Source organism: Balaenoptera acutorostrata, chromosome 19, assembly GCF_949987535.1.
Source record: "Balaenoptera acutorostrata chromosome 19, mBalAcu1.1, whole genome shotgun sequence".
Taxonomy (NCBI): domain Eukaryota; kingdom Metazoa; phylum Chordata; class Mammalia; order Artiodactyla; family Balaenopteridae; genus Balaenoptera; species Balaenoptera acutorostrata.
In genome coordinates, this window is record NC_080082.1 from 59,630,208 (window position 1) to 59,650,749 (window position 20,542).

The 20,542-nt window shown below is 58.7% G+C and overlaps 2 protein-coding genes across 6 annotated transcripts; one reads left to right on the top strand and one right to left on the bottom strand.

The window, feature by feature from the left end:
• On the top strand, window positions 1-14,086 carry SCAF1 (SR-related CTD associated factor 1). 3 transcript variants are annotated; one of them, XM_057535074.1, is made up of 11 exons: window positions 1-127; window positions 2,817-2,930; window positions 3,179-3,236; window positions 3,981-4,075; window positions 4,384-4,484; window positions 4,572-4,687; window positions 7,890-10,715; window positions 11,362-11,444; window positions 11,663-11,881; window positions 13,213-13,341; window positions 13,648-14,086. In XM_057535074.1, the coding sequence occupies exons 2-11, from the start codon at window positions 2,823-2,825 to the stop codon at window positions 13,837-13,839; spliced, it is 3,927 nt and encodes a 1,308-aa protein (XP_057391057.1). In that variant the 5' UTR covers window positions 1-127; window positions 2,817-2,822; the 3' UTR covers window positions 13,840-14,086. The 3 variants fall into 3 exon arrangements, with proteins under 3 accessions (XP_057391057.1, XP_057391058.1, XP_057391059.1); XM_057535075.1 differs by having other exon boundaries at window positions 4,575-4,687; XM_057535076.1 differs by lacking the exons at window positions 1-127; window positions 3,179-3,236.
• A 1,118-nt stretch (window positions 14,087-15,204) lies between these two features.
• IRF3 (interferon regulatory factor 3) lies at window positions 15,205-20,541 on the bottom strand. 3 transcript variants are annotated; one of them, XM_007184950.2, is made up of 8 exons: window positions 20,274-20,541; window positions 19,309-19,481; window positions 18,427-18,598; window positions 18,270-18,340; window positions 17,436-17,622; window positions 16,952-17,332; window positions 15,946-16,061; window positions 15,205-15,437 (listed from the first exon to the last, which is right to left on the bottom strand). In XM_007184950.2, exons 2-8 carry the CDS (start codon window positions 19,471-19,473, stop codon window positions 15,270-15,272), a joined length of 1,260 nt encoding a protein of 419 aa, XP_007185012.2. In that variant the 5' UTR covers window positions 19,474-19,481; window positions 20,274-20,541; the 3' UTR covers window positions 15,205-15,269. The 3 variants fall into 3 exon arrangements, with proteins under 3 accessions (XP_007185012.2, XP_007185011.2, XP_057390840.1); XM_007184949.3 differs by lacking the exon at window positions 20,274-20,541 and adding an exon at window positions 19,588-19,835; XM_057534857.1 differs by lacking the exons at window positions 19,309-19,481; window positions 20,274-20,541 and adding an exon at window positions 19,062-19,123.
• Between the last annotated feature and the right edge of the window lies 1 nt (window position 20,542).

Sequence of the window (20,542 nt, forward strand, 5' to 3'; positions counted from 1 at the left end):
TCGGTACTTGAAGTCCCGGCAAGCTCGGCGGTGTTTTAGCTCCACCCCTCTCCTCCCTCTGCTCGCGAGCCCCGCCCCAGCCCGCCCCGCCCCGCGCCGGGGCCGGAGCCGCAGCCCGAGCGGCGGGGTAAGATGGCGGCGGCGGTCCGGGCCGCGGGGCTCGGGCCTATCGGGGTGGGCGGGGCGGAGTCGGGTCGCTAGTTGTCCCGGGGTCCTCCCGGCACGCCACAGGGCCTTGAGGGCTTAGCGGGGCGGCCTCGGGCCTGGTAGCGGCGGCGGCGCCTGGCGCCGAGCGGGGGGCCTTCTGAAGGCCCCGGGACGCGTCTGTGGTGCCGGGGGGCATCTACGGGGCGTCCCCGTGAGGATTGGGGGCGTCCACAGGGCCTGGACTGAGACTAAGCCTGCTTTCCATCATATAGCTGGCTTGGGTCATTTTTGTAGGCACTGTTGATCGTCTTTATGAGCTGACCGGAGGCTAGGGTCTGTTTAGAGGGTTCTGGGGCCATCTTGAGATCTTGAGATATGTCCCGGGGTGAAGGAGATCTGCAAGAGCTGGGGAGTATCTGCAGAGCTAACTATAGCGCCTAGGGTATGTCTGTTAGGGCTGGGAAGTGTCTACATGGGCTGACCTGAGGGTGCGGCTCACCTACAGGGGTCTGGGGCCATATAGCTGGGCCTGGAAGAACTGTTCCAGGGCTAGGAAGTCCTTTATAGCTACCCAGAGGAGCGGGATGTACCCACGAAGGGAGAGAGGCAAATACTGAGATGTTCTGAGAGGCCTGGATGGGTCTCCAGCTGTCTGGGGAGTGTCTAATCTGGGTGACAGGAGGCTGGGGGCACTTAGAAGGACCTGGAACCATCTAGGTGGCTTTGAGTGTGACTGCAAATTCGAATGCCTTTGGGGGGGGGCCATATAATTGCGTGGAGATAAGACAATGAAGAGTATTGGAAAATTTGCCCAGCTGTATTGTACTTGCCCTTAGAAAGTAATTCAAATGCACAATGTTGAAAAATTCTGCGTGGCCCTGGGGCTACAGAGAGAGTTAGAATCAGTCCTCCTTGGTCTGGGAAAGTCTATAGGATCGGCTAGACTCATCTAGTGCTGTGCTTTTCAAACTCTTTTGACCTTGATCTACAGTGAGAAATACATTTTTTCATTGAGACCCAGTGTACACCGTCATATGAATTTCATACCCAAGTCCCATTAATTAGTATTTCCATTTACTTGTGATGTATTGTGAAGAATCTTCTACTGTGTTCGATTTGCTTTGATAACAAGCTATTTGTGAAGCACTGAACTATCAAGTCTATAGTTTGGGAAACTGATCTAGAGGGACCTAGCAGCGTCTGCAGAGGCTTCTCAGGTCTAAAAGACCTAAGGAGCCGGGGGTGTGTCTGCAAAGCCTGGGGCATGTGTGAATGGGCAAGGGAGGATGTTCATTCTACAGAGGGTTTGGGGCTCTGTGGGTCTGTAGTCAGCACATCTTGATTAAGCTTCTCTTATGTGACAGACGCTGTTCTACATAGCGTGTGCTCCCCCCACCCCCACCCAGGTGCCCAGGTGCCGGAGAGCAGCCCCAGGGCTGGGAACTGTCCAGAGGGGCTTATCAGGGTGAGAGTTGTCTATGGGAGTTTGGGAAGGAACTGCAGGCTCTTAGAGAGCCAGGAGGCAGCATGGGAGAGCTTTCTGAAAATCTGGTACGAGGGAGACCAGGACCGAGATTTTTTTTTTTTTTTTTTTTGGCAGGTATGCAACCGAGGGTGTAGGGGAGACCGAAGTAAGGGAAACCTGGGCGTTAAAGGCCGATGATAATTATTGTTACTCTGTATAGCCGGCTTGGACTGTTAACTCTGTGTCAGGAGTCGGTCTCCTTTCAATTCTCACAGCCTTTCTCTGACTTAGATACTCCTATTGGGCCCACTTAGAGCTAAGCACACGGAGTTGAGGGTTAGGGGTTTTGAAGCTTTCTAGGAACTGTGGGACCAGATATTTATTGTCTTCAGAGTAGGAGATTTGACAGTTGCAGGGAAGCCTACAACTGAAATCTTCGTATTTTCTGAAGCCCTAATCAAGACCCCCATCAGTCTGAAGAGTGATTTTTCACCTTCTGTATAACCTGAGAATTTCTGTGACATGGCAAAGCCTTGAGCCGCGCTTCCACACAAGGGGCAGACAGGTGATCGAGGGTGTTCCCTGCGGCGTCTGGTGGACAGCATTCCTGAATTTCGTGTTTTCGTTTTCAAAGTGGTGTACTGGTTTTGTAGCTCATTCTATTATAGTTCCATCTTCTGTGTGTAAATACATTTTGTTGGGTCCCTCACCATTGAGGAGAATCGATGCTTTAGGAAGTGGCGTGGTGTTTGAGGCGCACCCAGCACACTGGCACGTATCTCGGTTTGGGAAGGGTGGGTTTATGAGACTTCTTGATGCGGTGTTTGAAATGACAGCTCAACAGAAAAGAGTCTTGGCTCCCGTGAAGGCGGGCTCCCGTGAGGTCTTAAAGTTTGGTTGTGCAGGAAGGTGCGGGAACTGGGGAGGGGTGTGTGGAAATAGGCCGGGAGGGCCTCCCTTTGGCAGAGGAGGCAACTGAAATTCAGACAAGGGAAGAGAGTTGCTCCAGTCCCTCTAGTGTCTGCAGTGGGCCTGGTACTTGCCCGGGCCTGGGATGCGGTGGAGGAGAGGAGGGATGCTGAAGGGGACACAGTGTTGGAGGCCCCTGAGGTCTTCATGTCCGTCCTCTCCTTCCGCCACCTGGCACCACCGTGCCCTGCCCACCAGCCTCTACTCCAGACTCTCCCCTCACCTCCACCACTAGGTGACCATGGAGGAAGAAGATGAGTCTCGAGGGAAGACAGAGGAGTCAGGCGAGGATCGGGGTGACGGTCCGCCAGACAGAGACCCTTCGCTTTCTCCTTCTGCTTTTATCTTGGTGAGGCAGCCAGACGCCTGGGGCCGAGGGAGGGAGGGGCCGGGAGTCCAGATTCCAGGGCCCTGACTCCTGGACCCTTGGGGAAGGAGGGGTTGGGGGGCCGGGACTCTTGGCCTGTCTGTAGGGTTTGAGTCTGGTTGCAGGGGTGTCTGGAATGGCTGTCTCCCAGCAGCAGAGCTTGTGACCTTCCGCATGCATCCCCTGACTGCTCTTTCTTTCCACCCCCTTCACCCTCACCTTTCCTTCAGCGGGCCATTCAGCAGGCTGTGGGAAGTTCCCTGCAGGGGGACCTGCCAAATGATAAAGGTATGACAGCTTCTGGTTCTTCCCAGCCCCCTGCCCCATCTCTGCATTCTTTCTCCTAATCTCATTCATATACGCTTTCCCGAGGCCTCCTGGGTGCCACCCTTGTGCTGGCACAGGGAGCCCAAGATGGGTTGGACTCCATGGCCATCTTGGAAGGGCTCACAGTCTGGCAGAGGGGAGACACAGTCCCAGCACAGAGGTAGCCCGAGGCACCGTGAGAGGGCAGGAGGCCCAGCTAAGCTGGTGTGGAGGGAGATGGGGTCCAGGAAGGGTTCAGCGAGGAGGTGACAGGGGACCTGTGTCTCTAAGGCTGTACGAGCATTGTCTGGTGAAGAGGAAAGCCTGATAGGCGGGGGCGGCACCAGCAGGCACGCAGCACAGGGACCACGTTGCTGGACCGAGTTGTGGGTCTTTGGGGCTGGCGGGCAGAGGATGTTGGTGGGAAGGGAAGCAGGATCGCTCCGTGGGGACTGGGTCACAGCAAGGCTCAAAGGCCAAGCTGACTTGTCTGGACTTCATCCTGAGGGTGGCTGGGAGGACAAATGGGTGAGAGAGTTGGTGCCTCAAAAGGGTGTTGGGAAGTCCTTCTGGGACCCAGGTTGGGAAGCGGTTGGATGGAGGCCGGGAGAGTAGGCAGGAGCTTGGTTCCCTTGTCAGGAGCTAGGCCGGCTCTTTTTCCTCTGCCCAGCAAGGTCTCTGCATCTAGTCCCCTGTCTCCAATCCCCCATGCAAATCTCTCTCCAGATGGTTCTCGGTGTCATGGCCTTCGATGGAGGCGCTGTCGGAGCCCACGTTCAGAGCCCCGTTCCCAGGAATCAGGGGGGACTGACACGGCTTCTGTGAGTAAGAAGAGGGGACTAGGGACCTGGACTTCTGGGGCTGGGGGAGGAAGGTCAGTGGGGCCTGGATCCCTGAAATGGGGAAATGGGGTTGGGACCCAGGCTCCTGGGTCTGGGGTGCTGATCGGGGGCAGTGTCGGAGGCTCTGAGGCCTGGTCCCTTGGGTCCTGGAGGCAGTCAGGTTGAGGAGTCAGTTGGATCCTCGTGTTCTCATAGGGTCTCAGATGTTTGGGTTACTGAGAGCTTAGGGCCTGTGTGGGTCCTCACACGAGCAGGGACAGGGTGGAGCCCCTCCTGGCCTATTCCAGGTGTTGGACGTGGCTGCCGATGGCCTCCTCGCGGGGCTGGTGAGCATCCTGGATCCCCCAGATACCTGGGTTCCCAGCCACCTGGACCTGCGGCCTGGCGAGTGAGTATCTGGGCAGCTGGAGTGGGAGAGGCCCCTGGCGTGGGAGTTGGACGCACCTCTGAGGCTCACTCACCCCCTGTCTTGCAGAAGCGAGGACATGCTGGAGCTGGTGGCCGAGGTCCGAATTGGGGACAGGGATCCAGTCCCTCTTCCCGTACCCAGCCTGCTGCCCCGTGTCAGGGCCTGGAGGACGGGCAAAACGGGTATGTGGGGCCAGGGCTGAGTTAGCAGGCAGTCAGCCTCGGCGTCGCGTGAGCGTTAGCTGCTGTTGGTAGTAGTAGCGGTGCTGAATACGTCATTTAAACAAAATCTGTACTTTCACGTCTTTCTCCTGTTAGACTTCAGTAATGGCTGTATGCACGTGCAGATGTAATTAAAGTTAAAACTGACGTGAGAGCTACCATGTGGGAGCAGTTAGTGTGCGTCCGGGGCTTCTGAATATCAGTGTAACTGCGTTAGGAATTCGTCTCCCCAGGATGGGGGACTCTCAGTGTCTCCAACTCCAGGAAGAGAAGAGTCTGAAAGAGGGAAGTCTCTTGCTCGAGGTGGCACAGCCAGTTGCTTAGTGGTGGCCCTAAGCCTGGGGCCTTCTGTGTGTAAAGTGCAAGTTTTTGACTTCTGCGATGGGCACCTGCCCGAGGGAGAGTCTGCTCCCCAGCCCCGCACACAGTGGTAAGCCCCTGAGCAGTGTAGAGCAGAGGGTCTCAAACTCGAAAGGGCATCACAATCACCACAGAGGACTTGTTAATCCGCAGGTCACTAGGCCCACCCCCGGGGTTTCTGATGCAGCAGGCCTGGAGTTGGTAGGGCCCAGGCATTTGCATTTCTGACTAACTCCCCAGTGATGCTGCTGCTGGTCCCCCGGGACCCTGACGAGAACCCTGGGTTTAGACTTCCCTTCTGCGTGGACATACATATCTGGGGAGGGGTGAGGGGAGAGGAAGGCGTAGCAGAAGGTCAGCTACGAGCAACCGTTCTGTCAGAGGCTTGCACACCCTCTGAACCAGTTCACGTTTTCCTTGTCCTTTTTTTTTTTTTTAAGATTTAACTTTATTTATTTTTGGCTGTGTTGGGTCTTCGCTGCTGCATGCGGGCTTTCTCTAGCTGTGGCGAGCAGGCGGCCACTCTTCACTGCAGTGATGGCTTCTCCTGTTGGCAGAGCACCGGCTCTAGGCGTGTGCGCTTCAGTAATTGTGGCTCACGGGCTCTAGAGCGCAGGCTCAGTAGTTGTGGTGCACGGGCTTAGTTGCTCCACGGCATGTGGGATCTTCCCAGACCAGGGCTCGAACTCGTGTCCCCTGCATTGGCAGGAGGATTCTTAACCACTGCACCACCAGGGAAGTCCCATCCTTGTCCTTTCTTTTTTCTCACAGATCTGGGGTGACTTACTTATCCTTTAGGCTCAGGGGACATGGTGCCTGGGGCCCACCATACTCTTAGGGGCCCACAAAAGTATTTTTATTTCTTTTATTATTTTTTAAAATTTTATTTATTTATTTATTATTATTATTATTTTTTTGGCCGCACCGCATGGCTTGTGGGATCTCAGTTCCCCAACCAGGGACTGAACAGGGCCTCAGCAGTGAAAGCCCAGAATCTTAATGACTAGGCTACCAGGGAACTCCCTCTTCATTTCTTTTAAAATCAGAAGCCACAGGGGATAAGTAAACAAGTGGGCGGGACAGGGTTCCAATCAAACGTTATTTACAAAAACAGGTGGTGTGTGGGATTTGGCCCTTGGGCTTTAAGTGATACCCGTAACTGTGTCTGGAACCTAATAGCTGTTTTCAGCAGGACTCTGGGGTTATGTTTTGGGTTTTTGTTGTTGTTGTTGTTTTTAAATATTTATTTATTAATTTTTGCTGTGCCAGGTCTTAGTTGTGGCGTGCGGGATCTTTTTTTCTTTTTTAATTGCAGCATGAGGACTCTTAGTTGCAGCATGCATGCGGGATATAGTTCCCCGACCAGGGATCAAACCCGGGCCCCCTGCATTGGGAGCACGGAGTCTTACCCACTGGACCACCAGGGAAGTCCCTATGTTTTGTTTTCTTATTCCAAGTGTTTTTTGGTCTTCGTTTGGAAAATATTAAGAATGCAAGAAAAATTCACCCGTAGTCCTTTAAAAAAAACTATTTATAAAGAAGCGGATGTCTCGAGTTTGCAGACTGCTGCAATCTGCAGACTTGGTTTTTGCCTCAGGTGGTGGTAGTAACAGCCCGGGTAGTCAGAGTTCTTGCTCATCAAGTCCTTGAAGGCAGGGATTTTTGTCTCTTGTTTGCAGTTCTATTCTATACCCCAAACCCCGTCTCTCAGATTGATGATCAGAAAAAATGTGTTGAATGAATGAGCAAACTCCCATTTTTTAGTTGAGGAAACCAAGGCAGACAGCAGTTGAGTTGCTTGCCCTCGGGCATATTGTGGGAGAGGGCTGGAGCCTGGGATCCGGGTGAGGAGGTGGCTCTGGTGCTGCCTTCTTAGCCCCGGGCTTCCCTGGCACTGTTCATGTGACCATGTCCTTGCTGGGGCAGGATCCTGGCAGTTACATGTTGTTGAGAGAGTGGCCTCTGGACTCTGATGTGTGTGTCTGAATCCTGGCCCCGTCACCCGCCCCGGGGGCAGCCTCGATCAGTTGTCTCATGTGTGACTTGTGGTGCTGAGACCGTGGAGTGCTTCGAAAGCAAGGTCTCGGGAGGGCGGACAAAATAACGGAGGACAGCACGATGCCTGGCCTGGTCAGTGATGTCTGAGTCCCAACCAGATGTCGCCCCTGGGATGGGGCTCATCACAGAGTAACGGGGGCACGGTGAGGACTCGGGCTGTCAGGGCTCACCAGCTCTGCCACTTTCTGACTCTGGAGAGGGAGTTTCACCTTCGCAGCCTCACGTTAGGCCTTCTGTACAAAGGGATAGATTCCCTCAAGAGGCAGCCGGCTCAGCAGGCCAGGGCTTGACCCCTGCAGGTGGTCCTAGGTTGGAACCCTAGCTCTCCCATCCCAGCCTGTGCCTCCTGCAGGAACGTCACTGCTGTCGTTGGTCAGGGTGGTCTTGGGCTGCAGGCCAGCTTACGTCTCCGGATATGAGAGTGCGGGCTCGGGGGCCACACTGACCGAGTTTGCATCCTGACTCCCCCCTGCTGACTGTGCTCTAGAGGAAGATGCCACAGCTCTCTGTGCTGCAGTTTCCTCCTGGGACCCCGGGTCGCAGTACCTACAGCGTGCAGCGTAGGTACTGTTGTGAGGAGCATCTTATGTGTTGACACACGTGAAGCACTGGAAGCAGTGCCTGCTGGTGTGGCGAGTGCTGAGCGAGGGGGACCAGCAGATGGGGTGCTGACCTGCCTGCAGGCCCCTCTGCTGCACCGGGACAGGCACCTGACCGCCACCCTGTCTCCACTCTTCCTTTGCAGTTTCTCCACAGTCTCACTCTTCTCGACCCACCTGTGCCCGCCACCTCCTCACCTTGGGCACTGGAGACGGGGGCCCTGCTCCGCCCCCTGCCCCCTCCTCTGCCTCCTCTTCTCCTTCCCCTTCCCCCTCATCATCCTCCCCTTCCCCGCCTCCCCCTCCACCACCCCCGGCCCCCCCGGCCCCTCCTGCACCCCGGTTTGATATCTATGACCCCTTCCACCCCACCGACGAGGCCTATTCCCCACCGCCTGCTCCAGAGCAGAAGTACGACCCCTTCGAGCCCACTGGCTCCAACCCCAGCTCATCGGCGGGGACCCCCTCACCTGAGGAGGAGGAGGAGGAGGAGGAAGAGGAGGAGGAGGAGGAAGAGGAAGAAGAGGAGGAGGAAGGCCTGTCCCAGAGCATCAGCCGCATCTCAGAGACCCTGGCGGGCATCTACGACGACAACAGCCTGAGCCAGGACTTCCCAGGTGACGAGAGCCCGGGCCCGGACCCCCAGCCCCTGCAGCCGACTCCAGCCCCTGGCACACCGCCCCAGGCCGACTCCACCCGGGCCGACGGAGCCACCCGCCGGCGCGTCTTTGTGGTGGGGACCCAGGCGGAGGCCTGTCGGGAAGGCAAGGTCTCCGTGGAGGTGGTGACGGCCGGTGGCGCCGCCCTCCCGCCCCCTCTGCTGCCACCGGGCGACTCAGAGATTGAGGAGGGCGAGATTGTCCAGCCTGAGGAGGAGCCCAGGATGGCGTTCTCCCTCTTCCGGGCCGGCGGCCGGGCCGCACGACCCCCTCCGGCGGCCCCGGCCCCCCCTGCGGCCCAGCCCCCGCCCCCGCCGCCCGCCCCCCGGGCCCCCGAGGGGGACGACTTTTTGTCTCTGCACGCGGAGTCCGACGGCGAGGGCGCCCTGCAGGTGGACCTGGGGGAGCCGGCCCCCGCCCCGCCCGCCGCAGACGCGCGCTGGGGCGGCCTGGACCTGCGCCGCAAGATCCTGACCCAGCGGCGCGAGCGCTACCGGCAGCGCTCGCCCTCCCCGGCCGCTGCCCCCGCCTCCGCTGCCCCCACTGGCCCGCCCACCCGCAAGAAGTCGAGGCGGGAGCGCAAGAGGAGCGGCGGCGAGGCCAAGGAGGCCGCCTCGTCCTCCTCCGGCGCGCAGCCCGCCCCGCCGGCCCCGGCCTCCCCCTGGGACTCCAAGAAGCACCGCTCCCGGGACCGCAAGCCGGGTTCCCACGCCTCGTCGTCCGCCCGCCGCCGCTCGCGGTCCCGCTCCGCCCGCCGCCGCTCGCGGAGCACCGACCGGCGCCGCGGGGGCAGCCGCAGGTCCCGGTCCCGGGAGAAAAGGAGGCGGCGGCGGCGCTCGAACTCCCCGCCCCCGGCCACCTCGTCGTCGTCGTCTTCCAGGCGCGAGCGGCACCGCGGCAAGCACCGGGATGGCGGCGGCAGCAAGAAGAAGAAGAAGCGGTCGCGGTCCCGGGGCGAGAAGCGGTCTGGGGACAGTGAGAAGGGCCCTGCCCCGGCCCAGCCGCCCTCCGGCTCCACCTCCTTGGGCGGAGAGCGCGACAGCCGCCGCCGGGGGGCCGTGCCGCCCTCCATCCAGGACCTCACGGACCACGATCTCTTTGCCATCAAGCGGACCATCACCGTGGGCCGGCTGGACAAGCCTGACCCCCGCGGCCCCTCGCCGGCTCCGGCCTCATCGCCCAAGCGCGAGGTCCTCTACGACTCCGAGGGACTGAGCGCCGAGGAGCGGGGAGGCAAGAGCAGTGAGAAGGACCGGCGCCGCTCTGGGGCTGCCTCCTCCTCCTCTTCCTCCCGGGAGAAGGGATCGCGGCGGAAGGCACTGGACGGGGGGGATCGGGACCGGGACAGGGACAGAGAGAGGGACAGGGACAGGTCATCCAAGAAGGCCCGGCCCCCCAAGGAGTTGGCGCCCTCCTCAGGGCCCCCGCCAAAGCCACCTGTCAGCAGCGGCTCAGGCTCCTCGTCCTCGTCGTCCTCCTCATCCTCCCGGAAGGTGAAGCTACAGTCCAAGGTGGCCGTGCTGATCCGAGAGGGTGTCAGCAGCACCACACCAGCCAAGGAGGCCACGTCTGCTGGCCTGGGCTCCATCGGAGTCAAGTTCAGCCGAGACCGAGAGAGCCGCTCCCCCTTCCTCAAGCCGGATGAGCGGGCCCCTACTGAGGTGGCCAAAGCAGCTCAGGGCAGCACCAAGCCCAAAAAGACCAAGGTCAAGGCCAAGGCTGGGGCCAAGAAAGCCAAGGGGACCAAGGGAAAGACCAAGCCATCCAAGACCAGGAAAAAGATCCGCAGCGGTGGGGGCAGCAGCGGAGGCAGCGGTGGCCCTGTGACACTGAAGAAGTCCAAGGCAGATAGCTGCAGCCAGGCGGCGGGAGCCAAAGGGGCCGAGGAGACTTCCTGGTCCGGGGAAGAGCGGGCATCGAAGGCCCCTAGCACCCCGCCCCCCAAGGCGGCCCCTCCACCCCCTGCTCTCACGCCCGACTCACAGACTGTGGATAGCAGCTGCAAGACACCTGAGGTCTCCTTCTTGCCAGAAGAGGCCACTGAGGAGGCTGGAGTCCGAGGTGGGGCAGAGGAGGAGGAAGAGGAAGAAGAGGAGGAGGAGGAGGAGGAGGAGCAGCAGCCGGCCACCACCACGGCCACCAGCACGGCTGCTGCCGCTCCCAGCACCGCCCCTAGTGCGGGGTCCACGGCTGGTGACTCGGGGGCGGAGGATGGGCCAGCCCCCCGTGTCTCCCAGCTGCCCACACTGCCCCCACCCATGCCCTGGAGCCTGCCTGCTGGTGTAGACTGCACTACCAGCGGTGTCCTGGCCTGTGAGTGTCCCCTGGGGGGGGCCGGGGCAGGTGAGGGTGGGGAGACAGGATCGGGGAGGAGGTCATGTGGGGACAAACTTGGAGGCAGTGGAGATACTTTGGAAGGGGTGGGTGTAGTGACCAGGACCCGGAGGGCCTCGGGTGGGTGAGGGCCAGTCAGGGTCTGTCCAGAAGGCTCCACGATGTTTGGGTGCAGTGGGAGAGCGCTGGGCAGATGGGAGCAGCGGGCAGCCAGTCCAGCAGAGACTGGAGGAGTGGGGTGTGTCCTGGGGTCCACCTAGAGGTAGACTGGGGTAGGCTTGGTGGAGGGACCGGAATGGGGGAGCAGGGAGCAGTGTCCCTTAAGGGATGGCAGGAGCCTTTGCTAGACTGCAGAGGTGGGGACAGAGGCTACGGGGGCTCGGGACCAACTCGTCACTGTGTGACCCTGGCCACACGCCTACCCACACACACCTTGAGTCCTAAGAACATACAGGGTGTGGGCTGGTTCTCTTGGTGGCTGAGGCCCCCTTTCCCAGTTATGAGCCTGAGACCTTATAGCCTGTCTGGGGGCCCGGGGTGGGAGGTGGCGCGTGGCTGGGTGAGGGTCACCCTCTCCTCTTGCGTCAACTCCCAATCCTTGTCGTCCACTCTCCACCTACTGCAGTGACTGCACTTCTCTTCAAGATGGAAGAAGCCAATCTGGCAAGCCGAGCAAAGGCCCAGGAGCTGATCCAGGCCACCAACCAGGTGGGCTTCCTCGGGGAAGAGTCCCCGCAGCCCTTCTCTTGTCCCCTGCTCCGGGTTAGGAGAGGAACTTCAGCTCCCAGCAGGCTTTGGGGCAAGGTGTCTGCCGGAAGAGGAGCCTGTTGCCTCTGGGACTGTTGGGAAATCAGGGTGGGAATAGGGGTACATGTTCCGTCCTCCCTGCCACCTCCCTTTGCTTATCCTCCAACCTTTTCCCCCAGATCCTCAGCCACAGGAAGCCCCCCTCAAGTCTGGGGGTGACGCCAGCTCCTGTGCCCACCTCTCTGGGTCTGCCCCCTGGCCCCTCCAGCTACCTGCTCCCTGGCAGCCTCCCCCTGGGGGGCTGTGGCTCTACCCCTCCCACGCCCACTGGGCTGGCTGCAGCATCTGACAAGAGAGAGGGCAGCAGCAGCTCCGAGGGACGTGGTGACACAGACAAGGTGAACTGGGCTTGGGAGAGGTGGGTTGGTGGTGACAGTTTTGCAGAGAATGCAGGCAGATGCTGAGCTGCAGGGGCCCGAGGAGAATGCCAGAGACTGATGCCAGCAGATGAGGACTTAGATAAAGCTGAAATCATTAAATTATAAGGAACTAAACTTTCACTTGATTAGATGATTGGGAAAGGGGTGCTAGACAGGTTTTTAAAGAATTTCGTATAGAGATGAGATGCAGGTAGGGAGAAAAAGAGAGAAATAGATATGGATATAAACACACGCATATTTATACTTATATCTACTACAGTCTACCCTTTGGTCATCTATATCTCTCTCTCTCACCCCTATCTTTTTGTGTAAGGGGGGCTCGGGGTGGTTTACAAACAAAAAATCAAGCATCTGTTCCTGGACGGAGGGAGGAAGAATGGGTGCAGGGCAAACAGGTCCCCCCTCCCCCCACTACATCTGGCTCCTCCTCCTGGGCCTTGGGGCTGTGTACCTTTTGGTTGCATCTGGATGCTGGTCGCTATGGCCCTGTCACCAGATGATGGCGCTGCTCACCCTTTTCGCACTCTACATACAGCGCCAGAAGGAAAGCAGAACAAACCCCCGTGTTACAAGCCCCGTATAAACGGAGGCGGGGCCACAGCTTTGATGTGTACTTGTCCATGGCCTGTGCCATGGGCTGCGGGACAGGGACAGTACAGGCCCTGGGACGAGCAGCAGGTCCCTTTTCCGCCAGTGAGGCTGCCCTGTCTGTTCCCTGCCATTGTCCTCTCTGGCCACATACGAGACGGGTGCAGGCCACAACCCCTTTCTCTTGGCCGCATATTTAGAAACCCACTCCTGTGGGGCTGGGGAGGCCTGGGGTGTCCGTGGCTCCCGCAGCAGCTCAGTAGCTCACCTGACAGTTGGCATTCTTGTTTCATGGGAGATGTTGGCCCTGAAGTCTGGGGTGTCCTGCCCTTCCCAGGCCTCAGTTTACCTGCCCTCATCTTCTCTGGGATGGTAGGGAACAGCCGCCTGGCTCAGGTCTGTCTCCCTACCAGACTGTAAGGGCAGGGGACACATGGGTCCTGGTCATGGACGCCTGGGACAGCCCAGGGTCCAGCCTGGAGGAGATACTAGTGACATTGAGAGGCCCAGGCCTGGCCTGGGGTCTGGGGCGACTGCAGCAAGGGGAGAACAGGGCAGACCCGAAGCAGGATTTCCACCTCTGGGAGTAGCTGGATGGTCAAGAAGTCTGAGCTGGTGGGCAGGTGAGTGGAGGTAGGGGTTCTGCAGGAACTTACCTGGCCTTTGCTGTCCCTTCTTCCCACTGTTGCCACCCCCGCCAGTATCTGAAGAAGCTGCACACGCAGGAGCGGGCAGTAGAGGAGGTGAAGCTGGCCATCAAGCCGTATTATCAGAAGAAGGACATCACCAAGGAGGAATACAAGGACATCCTGAGGAAGGCCGTCCACAAGGTGGGGCCCAGAGGGGGCAAGATGCGCAGAGGTGGGGAGAGGATGAGACGGAGTGATGGACGTGAGCAGACAGGCATACAGAGATGGGGAGACAGAGGGGCAGTGGGTCACTCCAGAAGGCGAGAGGGTGACAGGATTGCCTCAAGCCCACCTGGGCCTGTTCTGCTGGCATCAGAGGGACAAGTAGGGACGTTGGCCTGGATCTTGGCGGAGGGGTTCCCATCCCAGTCCCCAGCTGCGCTCAGCAGTCCAGGTGCAGGGGACCCTGCGGGCTGGCGGTGACTGCAGCTGCCCCTTGCCCCGCAGATCTGCCACAGCAAAAGTGGGGAGATCAACCCGGTGAAGGTGAGCAACCTGGTGCGCGCCTACGTCCAACGCTACCGCTACTTCCGCAAGCACGGCCGCAAGCCGGGGGACCCCCCGGGGCCCCCACGGCCGCCCAAGGAGCCGGGACCCCCTGATAAGGGCGGCCCGGGCCTGCCCCTGCCCCCTCTCTGAGATCCCCAGGCACCCCTTTCTTCCTTCGCTGCCTCTCTGGAATTCTGGACGTATTTATGGCTCTGCCTCCCTACGTCCCTCCCCTGTCAGTGGGATGATTGGGGGAGGGTTGCTGCGGGAAAGAGGAGAGCCCCCTGCCCAGCCCCACTGCCATCTCCCTCGCCCCAAGCCTGTGCCCATCGCCCCTCCCCTCTGTTCGTGCCCCTACCCCAATTTCATTAAAGATTTCATGAAATGTTACCCCTGAGCCCCATGACTTTTAGCCCTTTCTTTTCAGAGTCCAGTTTGGGAAAGGGTTGGGGAGGAGCTTTGGCCCAAGTGTGAGGGTGGTTAGCAGGGAAGTAGACGGTGTGACTTGGGAAAAGTTCATTCTTCTCACTGGGCCTGTTTCTTCGTCTATAAAGTGGGTGTTGTGAGGATTAAGAAAGACGCAGGCGGATGAAGCACTTAGAACCGGACCTGGCACATAGGAAGCCGTTGCTACTGATAAAGAGTGGTGGTGATGGGAGGGAGAGGTCCCTGCCCCACCTGACCAGTGTCTGCCCAGCTCAGGGCCTCTAGGTGCTATTTGTCTCACCTTGGAATTGCCCCAGAAACAGGATCTTTGTCCCCCATTCAGTTGGATTCTCTGTTTATCAGTCCTATGCGGCTGGGGTGATCTAATTGGCTCCCCCGAGATGGAGAGGGAAACTAAGGCACAGAGCAGCGAGGGCCACACGGTGAATCGGGGCTGTGCTGGCCTCCATCGGTCCCTGTTGCCCAGAACCCAGGCGCGGTGAGGAGAGGGGGGTGCAGCCAGGCTGCGGGGGCAGGGTGGGCTGCGGTTGGGGGTGGGCTCAGATCTCCGTTACAACTGGCCCTCGTAGGCCCACACGGAGGGGAGCCCAGGGCCTGGAAAGGAGGACTTGCCTGAGGTCACCTAGCAGGAGTTGGGAGGGGACCCAAGGCCCCTGACAGGCAGGACAGTCAGGCGAAAGGCTCTGTGCTTACTGGATGTCGGCCTGAACTGTTTATAGGCAAGATGGGGGTTCCAGATTGAGCCCCAAGGCCGCCCTCAAAGAGTGGCAACCTTAGAGTCAGACCTGGATTCTGACCTGTCTTGTATTTTCCTACTTTGTGAACTTTGCTCCTCTCTAAGCCTCAGTGTCTTGGTCTATAAAGTGGGGGTGACTGTCACCTACTCACCAGGCCACAGGGAAGAGGTAAGGAGTGTCAGCTGCCCCCTGCACGGTGCCTGGCCTTTATGCAGTGAGCACCTAGCATATGAGTGGCTTGCACAGATGGATAAACGGGCCTTAAGAAGGAATAACCCCCAACGTGGGTCAGGGCTGGCCCAGGGACAGTGAACACCAGACAGACAAGTGATGACCATGGCCGGAACCAGTTTATTGGTTGAGGTGGAAGCTGAGGGCTCAGGCCTCCCCGGTGACCTAGAAGTCCATGTCCTCGACCAGGTCCTGGAGGTAGGCCTTGTACTGGTCCGAGGTGAGGGAGAGTGGGTGGCTGTTGGAAATGTGAAGGTCCACAGTGTTCTCCAGGGAGGAGGCACCCCCTACCCGCGCCATGTCTAGCAGGGCTCTGAGGCACATGGGGACAACCTGAGGGAGGTGGGGGAGAAACAGTCAGGGGAAACAGCCAGCACCATCTACTGTCGGGGATGAGTTGAGTAGACTACAATTCCCGACAGCCCCCACTGTAACCCAGGATGAACCGTTAGGCCCAGGGCTGCTGGGCGTTACAGTTTTCCCCATATTCACCACCAAGGGAGGCCAAAAATGGGTCTTAGGGCTGAGGCTGCTGAGGGGTTCCTGGAAGCTAGAGCCGAGCAGCTTGTGATGAGAAGGACTCCTGGGAGCTGTAGTACCGCACCCAGCCTGCTAGGACTTGCAGTCCACCAACTTGCACATGGTTGGGAGAACGCAAAGTAGGCTTTGGGGGTGAGGCCGTGGGAGGGACACCAGAAGCTCCTGAGGAGGAACTGGTACTTGCAGAGACTCTTAGAAGTTGTAGTTTCTCCGAGGGGGCTGTGGGAATTGTAGTTCCCAGAAGCAACCTCCTCCCTTTTAGGATCTACCCCTCAGCTCCAGGAGCCTGGGGCTGCAGTACCTTGACCATCACGAGCCTCTTGATCCATGGTTGGTCCTGGGGCCATGACTGCCCCACGCAGAACCAGAGGGTGTAGCGTGGTGAGCGTCTGCTTCCTTCGATGAAGGCAATCAGATCTGGGGGCCCAGGAACCTAGTCAGGGATGGGAAGAAGGCCCTCTACCTGCCCCTCCCTGCTCCCCGAAAACCTCAGTAACATCCTCATCTTCTTCCCTGATCTAAAGCTCAACATGTCTCTGCCACCATGACCAGGGGGCTGTTGATTTGGGGGAAGTCCCTCCTGTTCTGGCACAAGCTGAGATGTTCCTCCTCCCTCCCATCAGGGCTGGGCTGGAAGGTAGGCCTCCCCGCCCACCGCCCAGAGCCTCAGCACTTGGATGGGGAAACAGGCCCAGGAGGGGAGTCCACTCCCCCAAGGATGCTCAGTGATGCTGGAGCATAAGGTGGTTGGTGGTTACTGCTCTTTAACCCTTCAAGGCCATGCTGTCCAATGTGTAGCCATTAGCCACCGTGGCTATTTAAGTTTTAATTGTATCTAATTAAAATCAAATAAAACTTAAAAAACTCACTTCCTCATTTGCACTCACCTCACCTAAGTACTCAATAGCCACATGTAGCTAGTGGATACCATATTGGGCAGTGGAAATACAGAGCATTTGCATCATTGCAGAAAGGTCTGTTTGGAGAGCAAAGCCCTAAAGGATTTGTTTCTCCTGCATCTGTCTTTGCACCATAATTGTAATAAATGATAACGACTATGGCAGCTAATTCCCCAAAGCACCTTCTGTACGCTGGGCCCTGTGCCTCCTGCCAGCTCCGGGCAGGTGAGAGAGAGGAGACAGTCCTCAGACTCCACAGGTTCAGGGCAGTCCAGTCCTTCTCCCCACAGGTTCAACCACAAGCAGAGCAGCAGGGTCTGAATTCGATCCCAAACCTCCTGACCCCAGAGTTTTTAACCACCGTTGCCTGCCGTTTCCACAGCAGAGCTGAGGCCCCGCCTCACTCACCTGCTATGAAGGGCCCCATGTTGAACACGCCTCCTTCCCTGTCCTTGGGCACCTCACCATCAGGCCTGTGACCACTGTTGGGGAGGAGTTCCTCGCCCACGGCCCAGTACACATGGCAGTGCCCCAGCCTCTGGGCGCAGAGCCACTGCCCGGCCCTCCACAGAGCTAGTCCCCCGCCCAGGCAGCTCAGCACCCGCTGCACGTAGCCTGTCACGCCCCTGTCTGTCAGGGACGCCGCGGGGTCTGGCAGTCTTATCGGCTGTCCAGGCAGTGTCCTGTCCCCTGCTTCTGATCCCACCAGCCGCAGGCCCCCCGGGCAGAAGACAGTCTGCTGGAAGACTTGGCAGCCCCGGTAGAAGACGGTCACCTCGAACTCCCAGTCTGAGCAGCAGCAGCAGCAATGTGAAGGGGGAGAGAGGATGAGGGAACGTCAGGGGGCTTGCGGCCCAGCCCTGACCCCTCCCACCCCGCAGCTGGCGCTCACCTTCCTCGCTCACCAACAGCTGCTTCAGTGGGTTTTCAGGGGGTCCCGGCTTTGGGCAAGGAGCAGGGACATCTAAGTTGGGGCTCAGCAAGAGCTGAGGGGGGTTCTCAGGGGCCATGGTCAGACTTGAGGGCCCTCCATCTGGGGCCAAGTCCATGTCACTCAGTAACTTCTCCAGAATGTCTTCCTGGAGAGGGAAAAAAAAAAAGGATCCAGGTATTTCCACAGCCTTTTCTGGAGACTTCCCATGGACCAAGCTTTGTGCTCAGCGATGTGGGGACCCAGAGAGGAGACAGACCTGAGCTTTGACCTCAAGGGGCTTCTAACCTGGGGCACAGACAGTAAAATATGTACAGCTTTGATGTATGCTGGGCAATACAGTGGCCCGAGGGGAGCAGCTAATTCCACCCAAGGATCTGGCTCTCTGCAAGCAAGACCTGGGCAGAGAGGTCTGGGAAGAATTTCAGAGGGGACTTCCCCTGGCACAGACATCGGCAAGATCAAGGATAGAGAGGTTCTGAGTTCCCCAAACGCTGAGAGAACCCTGCACAGGGAGGAAAGCTATTAAATCCTAGAAAGGTGGATTAGGGCCTTGAATGCCTGCTGAAAGCTCTGAATTTTCTCCTGAGGATGCTGGGAAGCCACGGAGGGCTGTGGGCAGGGGGTGGGGGGACAGGGTCAGCACTGAGTCAGGTTGGGGACAGACTGCAAGGGAGAGAATGGAGCCTGGGGTGATGGTCCAGGGGAAGAAGATGAGGCCTGAATAGGCCCATGAGGACGCAGAGAGGGGATGGGGCAGAGACTGAGAGCAGGATGGTCGGGGCGCATTCTTACCTGGATATCAGAGGTACTGTATCTGCCACTGGTGTCTAGAGAGGTGTCTGGCTCAGATAAGTCCCCAACTCCTGTGGAGAAAGGTGGGGAGTGGAGTGGGGGCGCCGGGGACACTCGAAATCCCATCCCTCTAAGTGAAGCCTCACTTCCAGCACACCTGAGGTCACAAACTCATAGATCTTGTGCGGGTCGTGGGGGTCCTTGCTGTGGTCCTCTGCTAAACGCAACGCTTCCTTCCGGTTCAGGGCGGACCGGAAATTCCTCTTCCAGGTGGGCAGGTCGGGCTTATCCTTCCCAGGAGTGTAGGCACCGCTGGCCTCAGCCCAGGCCTAGGGGACCAGTGATACCAAGATAGTGGAGAGGATGACTTAGACCTTGCCCCAGGGGTCCCAACCCTGTCTCCTCTTGTCCTAACATCGTCCTCCCCCCGACACGTTCTAACTTGGCAAGGTTCCATCCCCAAACTCAGATTCTCTGCGCCCCGAATCCCCCTACCACCACCCTTCAAACACCTTTGCTTTCTAAGCCAGCCTTCCAGGTCCTAATGGGTGTCTAACTCTGCCACCAACCTGCCCCAGGACACCCTCTGTAATAACCCCTCCCCCTCGCACTCTAACTCGGCTTACCACCACCGGTGTATCCTAATTTGGTGGTAAGAAACCTCAGTTTCAGGGCCAAGTCTCGCCTCTAATATTCCAAGACCGGCCTCCAGAAATTCTACAACCAAGAGCCCCACTCCGGGGGCCCCGAACTCCCCAGGATGCATTTCCTTCACTTTCCAGATTCTATTACCGGAACCTGGCAGCTCTAATCCTGACTGCTCTCCGATACCAGTCCGTGGATCCTACTAACTTCACCCCTTCCCGTTCTAACTCCACCCATCTCAGTCTGTCAGAATAAGAGCGGGCCTCTCCAGGCTTGCTAATCCCGCCTTCTCGGCCCCGCCCCTCGGAGTCCACCCCGCCCCCTCAGAGTCCACCCCGCCCCCTCAGAGTCCACCCCGCCCCCTCGGAGTCCAGCCCGCCCGGCGCGCCCGCACCTGGAAAATGCCGAAGTCCTCCAGCTGGGCATCCTGCCGCAAGCCGTGCTTCCAAGGGATGCGGAAGCGCGTGCGGCTCTCATCCAGCCAGGCCACGCCCTCCAGCTGCCCCTGGTCTAGCTGAGATACCAGCCAGGGCAGGATACGAGGCTTCTGTGTTCCCATGGTCCGGCCTGCGCGCAGAGAACAGGTCCTAGGTACAGGCGGCCTCCCAGGGCCACCCCGTCCGGGGGTTCCGCACCCAGACCTCCCTCACGGGCCACGGCGCAGGTCTCTCACCTATATCTTCCTGGGGTACCAACAGGAGACCTTCCATCCTCCAGCGAGGCTTTCTAATTCAGCGAGAACTCCCTCCCAAGCCCATTTTACACCCCCCTCCTTTCCCCAGCTTCTTCTGTGTAGATACCTCTACCTCCCTCAATTGCGCCCGTGTAGACCTTCCCTCTTCCATTGAAAGCCCCTCCTTCCCCCCACATCACCCAAGGCAGGTACTCCCACTTCCAAGGTAGAGCCCTCCCTCTAGTTATTGCAATGCAGACGCTAGTGACCTGTAGACCGCTACCTGCCGCAGTTACCCCAAGGTAGACCCCCTTCCACAGCTCCCCCCCGTCCCCATGATCCCCTCACCCATTCCCACCGTAGACCATCCATAATCCCTCCCAGACAGACAGCCTCCCTCCTCCAGGGCACGTCCCCACTTTCTAGAGTGGATTGCCTCCCATTCTCAGAGTCCCGGTCGATCTCTCCCGTAGATCCCCAAGTGCAGACGCCTCCTCTTCCCTCCTCTCCACTACTTTCCCTACGTTTGCTTTTTTTACAGCCGATCTCGGCGCCAATCACTGCTTCACTTTTTTCCTTCTTGCTTCACTTTCCCCCAGACTACACAACCCCCCTTCTCCACTGGCAGGGTAGACCCATCCTTTCTACGATTTTTCACTTCTGGATGCCACCTACTCGCCAGTTACCTATGTTTCCTATGCGGTGCGTCGGGCGCGCCAAGTGCCCCAGCCACGCCTGTGTTTGGGGTCTCGTATCTCTCGAACTCTCAGCTGCACACCCCACTTCCTGTCAGCTGAGCTTTAGAGGTGGGGCTTCCTTTTCTATCGATTTCCTGAAATAAAAACGACTTCACCGTCGTTTGGGTGACTCCAAAACCAAAGAGGCTGCTCGATAAGCGGGGGCGCCGCCCCCCAACCCCATGCTCTTTTTAGGCCTTCCGACCGCGGGCATGCTG

Bases quoted from the DNA above. Each gene is read 5' to 3' on its own strand.
- SCAF1 (XM_057535074.1), top strand. From the start codon at position 2,823: ATGGAGGAAGAAGATGAGTCTCGAGGGAAGACAGAGGAGTCAGGCGAG. The intron at 4,688-7,889 runs GTATGTGGGGCC...CTTCCTTTGCAG, and splicing joins CTGGAGGACGGGCAAAACGG to TTTCTCCACAGTCTCACTCT. The intron at 10,716-11,361 runs GTGAGTGTCCCC...CACCTACTGCAG, and splicing joins TACCAGCGGTGTCCTGGCCT to TGACTGCACTTCTCTTCAAG.
- IRF3 (XM_007184949.3), bottom strand. From the start codon at position 19,624: ATGGAAGGTCTCCTGTTGGTACCCCAGGAAGATATAG. The intron at 18,599-19,308 runs GTGCGGGCGCGC...CTGGTCCCCTAG, and splicing joins AGGACTTCGGCATTTTCCAG to GCCTGGGCTGAGGCCAGCGG. The intron at 17,333-17,435 runs GTGAGCGCCAGC...GCTGCTGCTCAG, and splicing joins GCTGTTGGTGAGCGAGGAAG to ACTGGGAGTTCGAGGTGACC.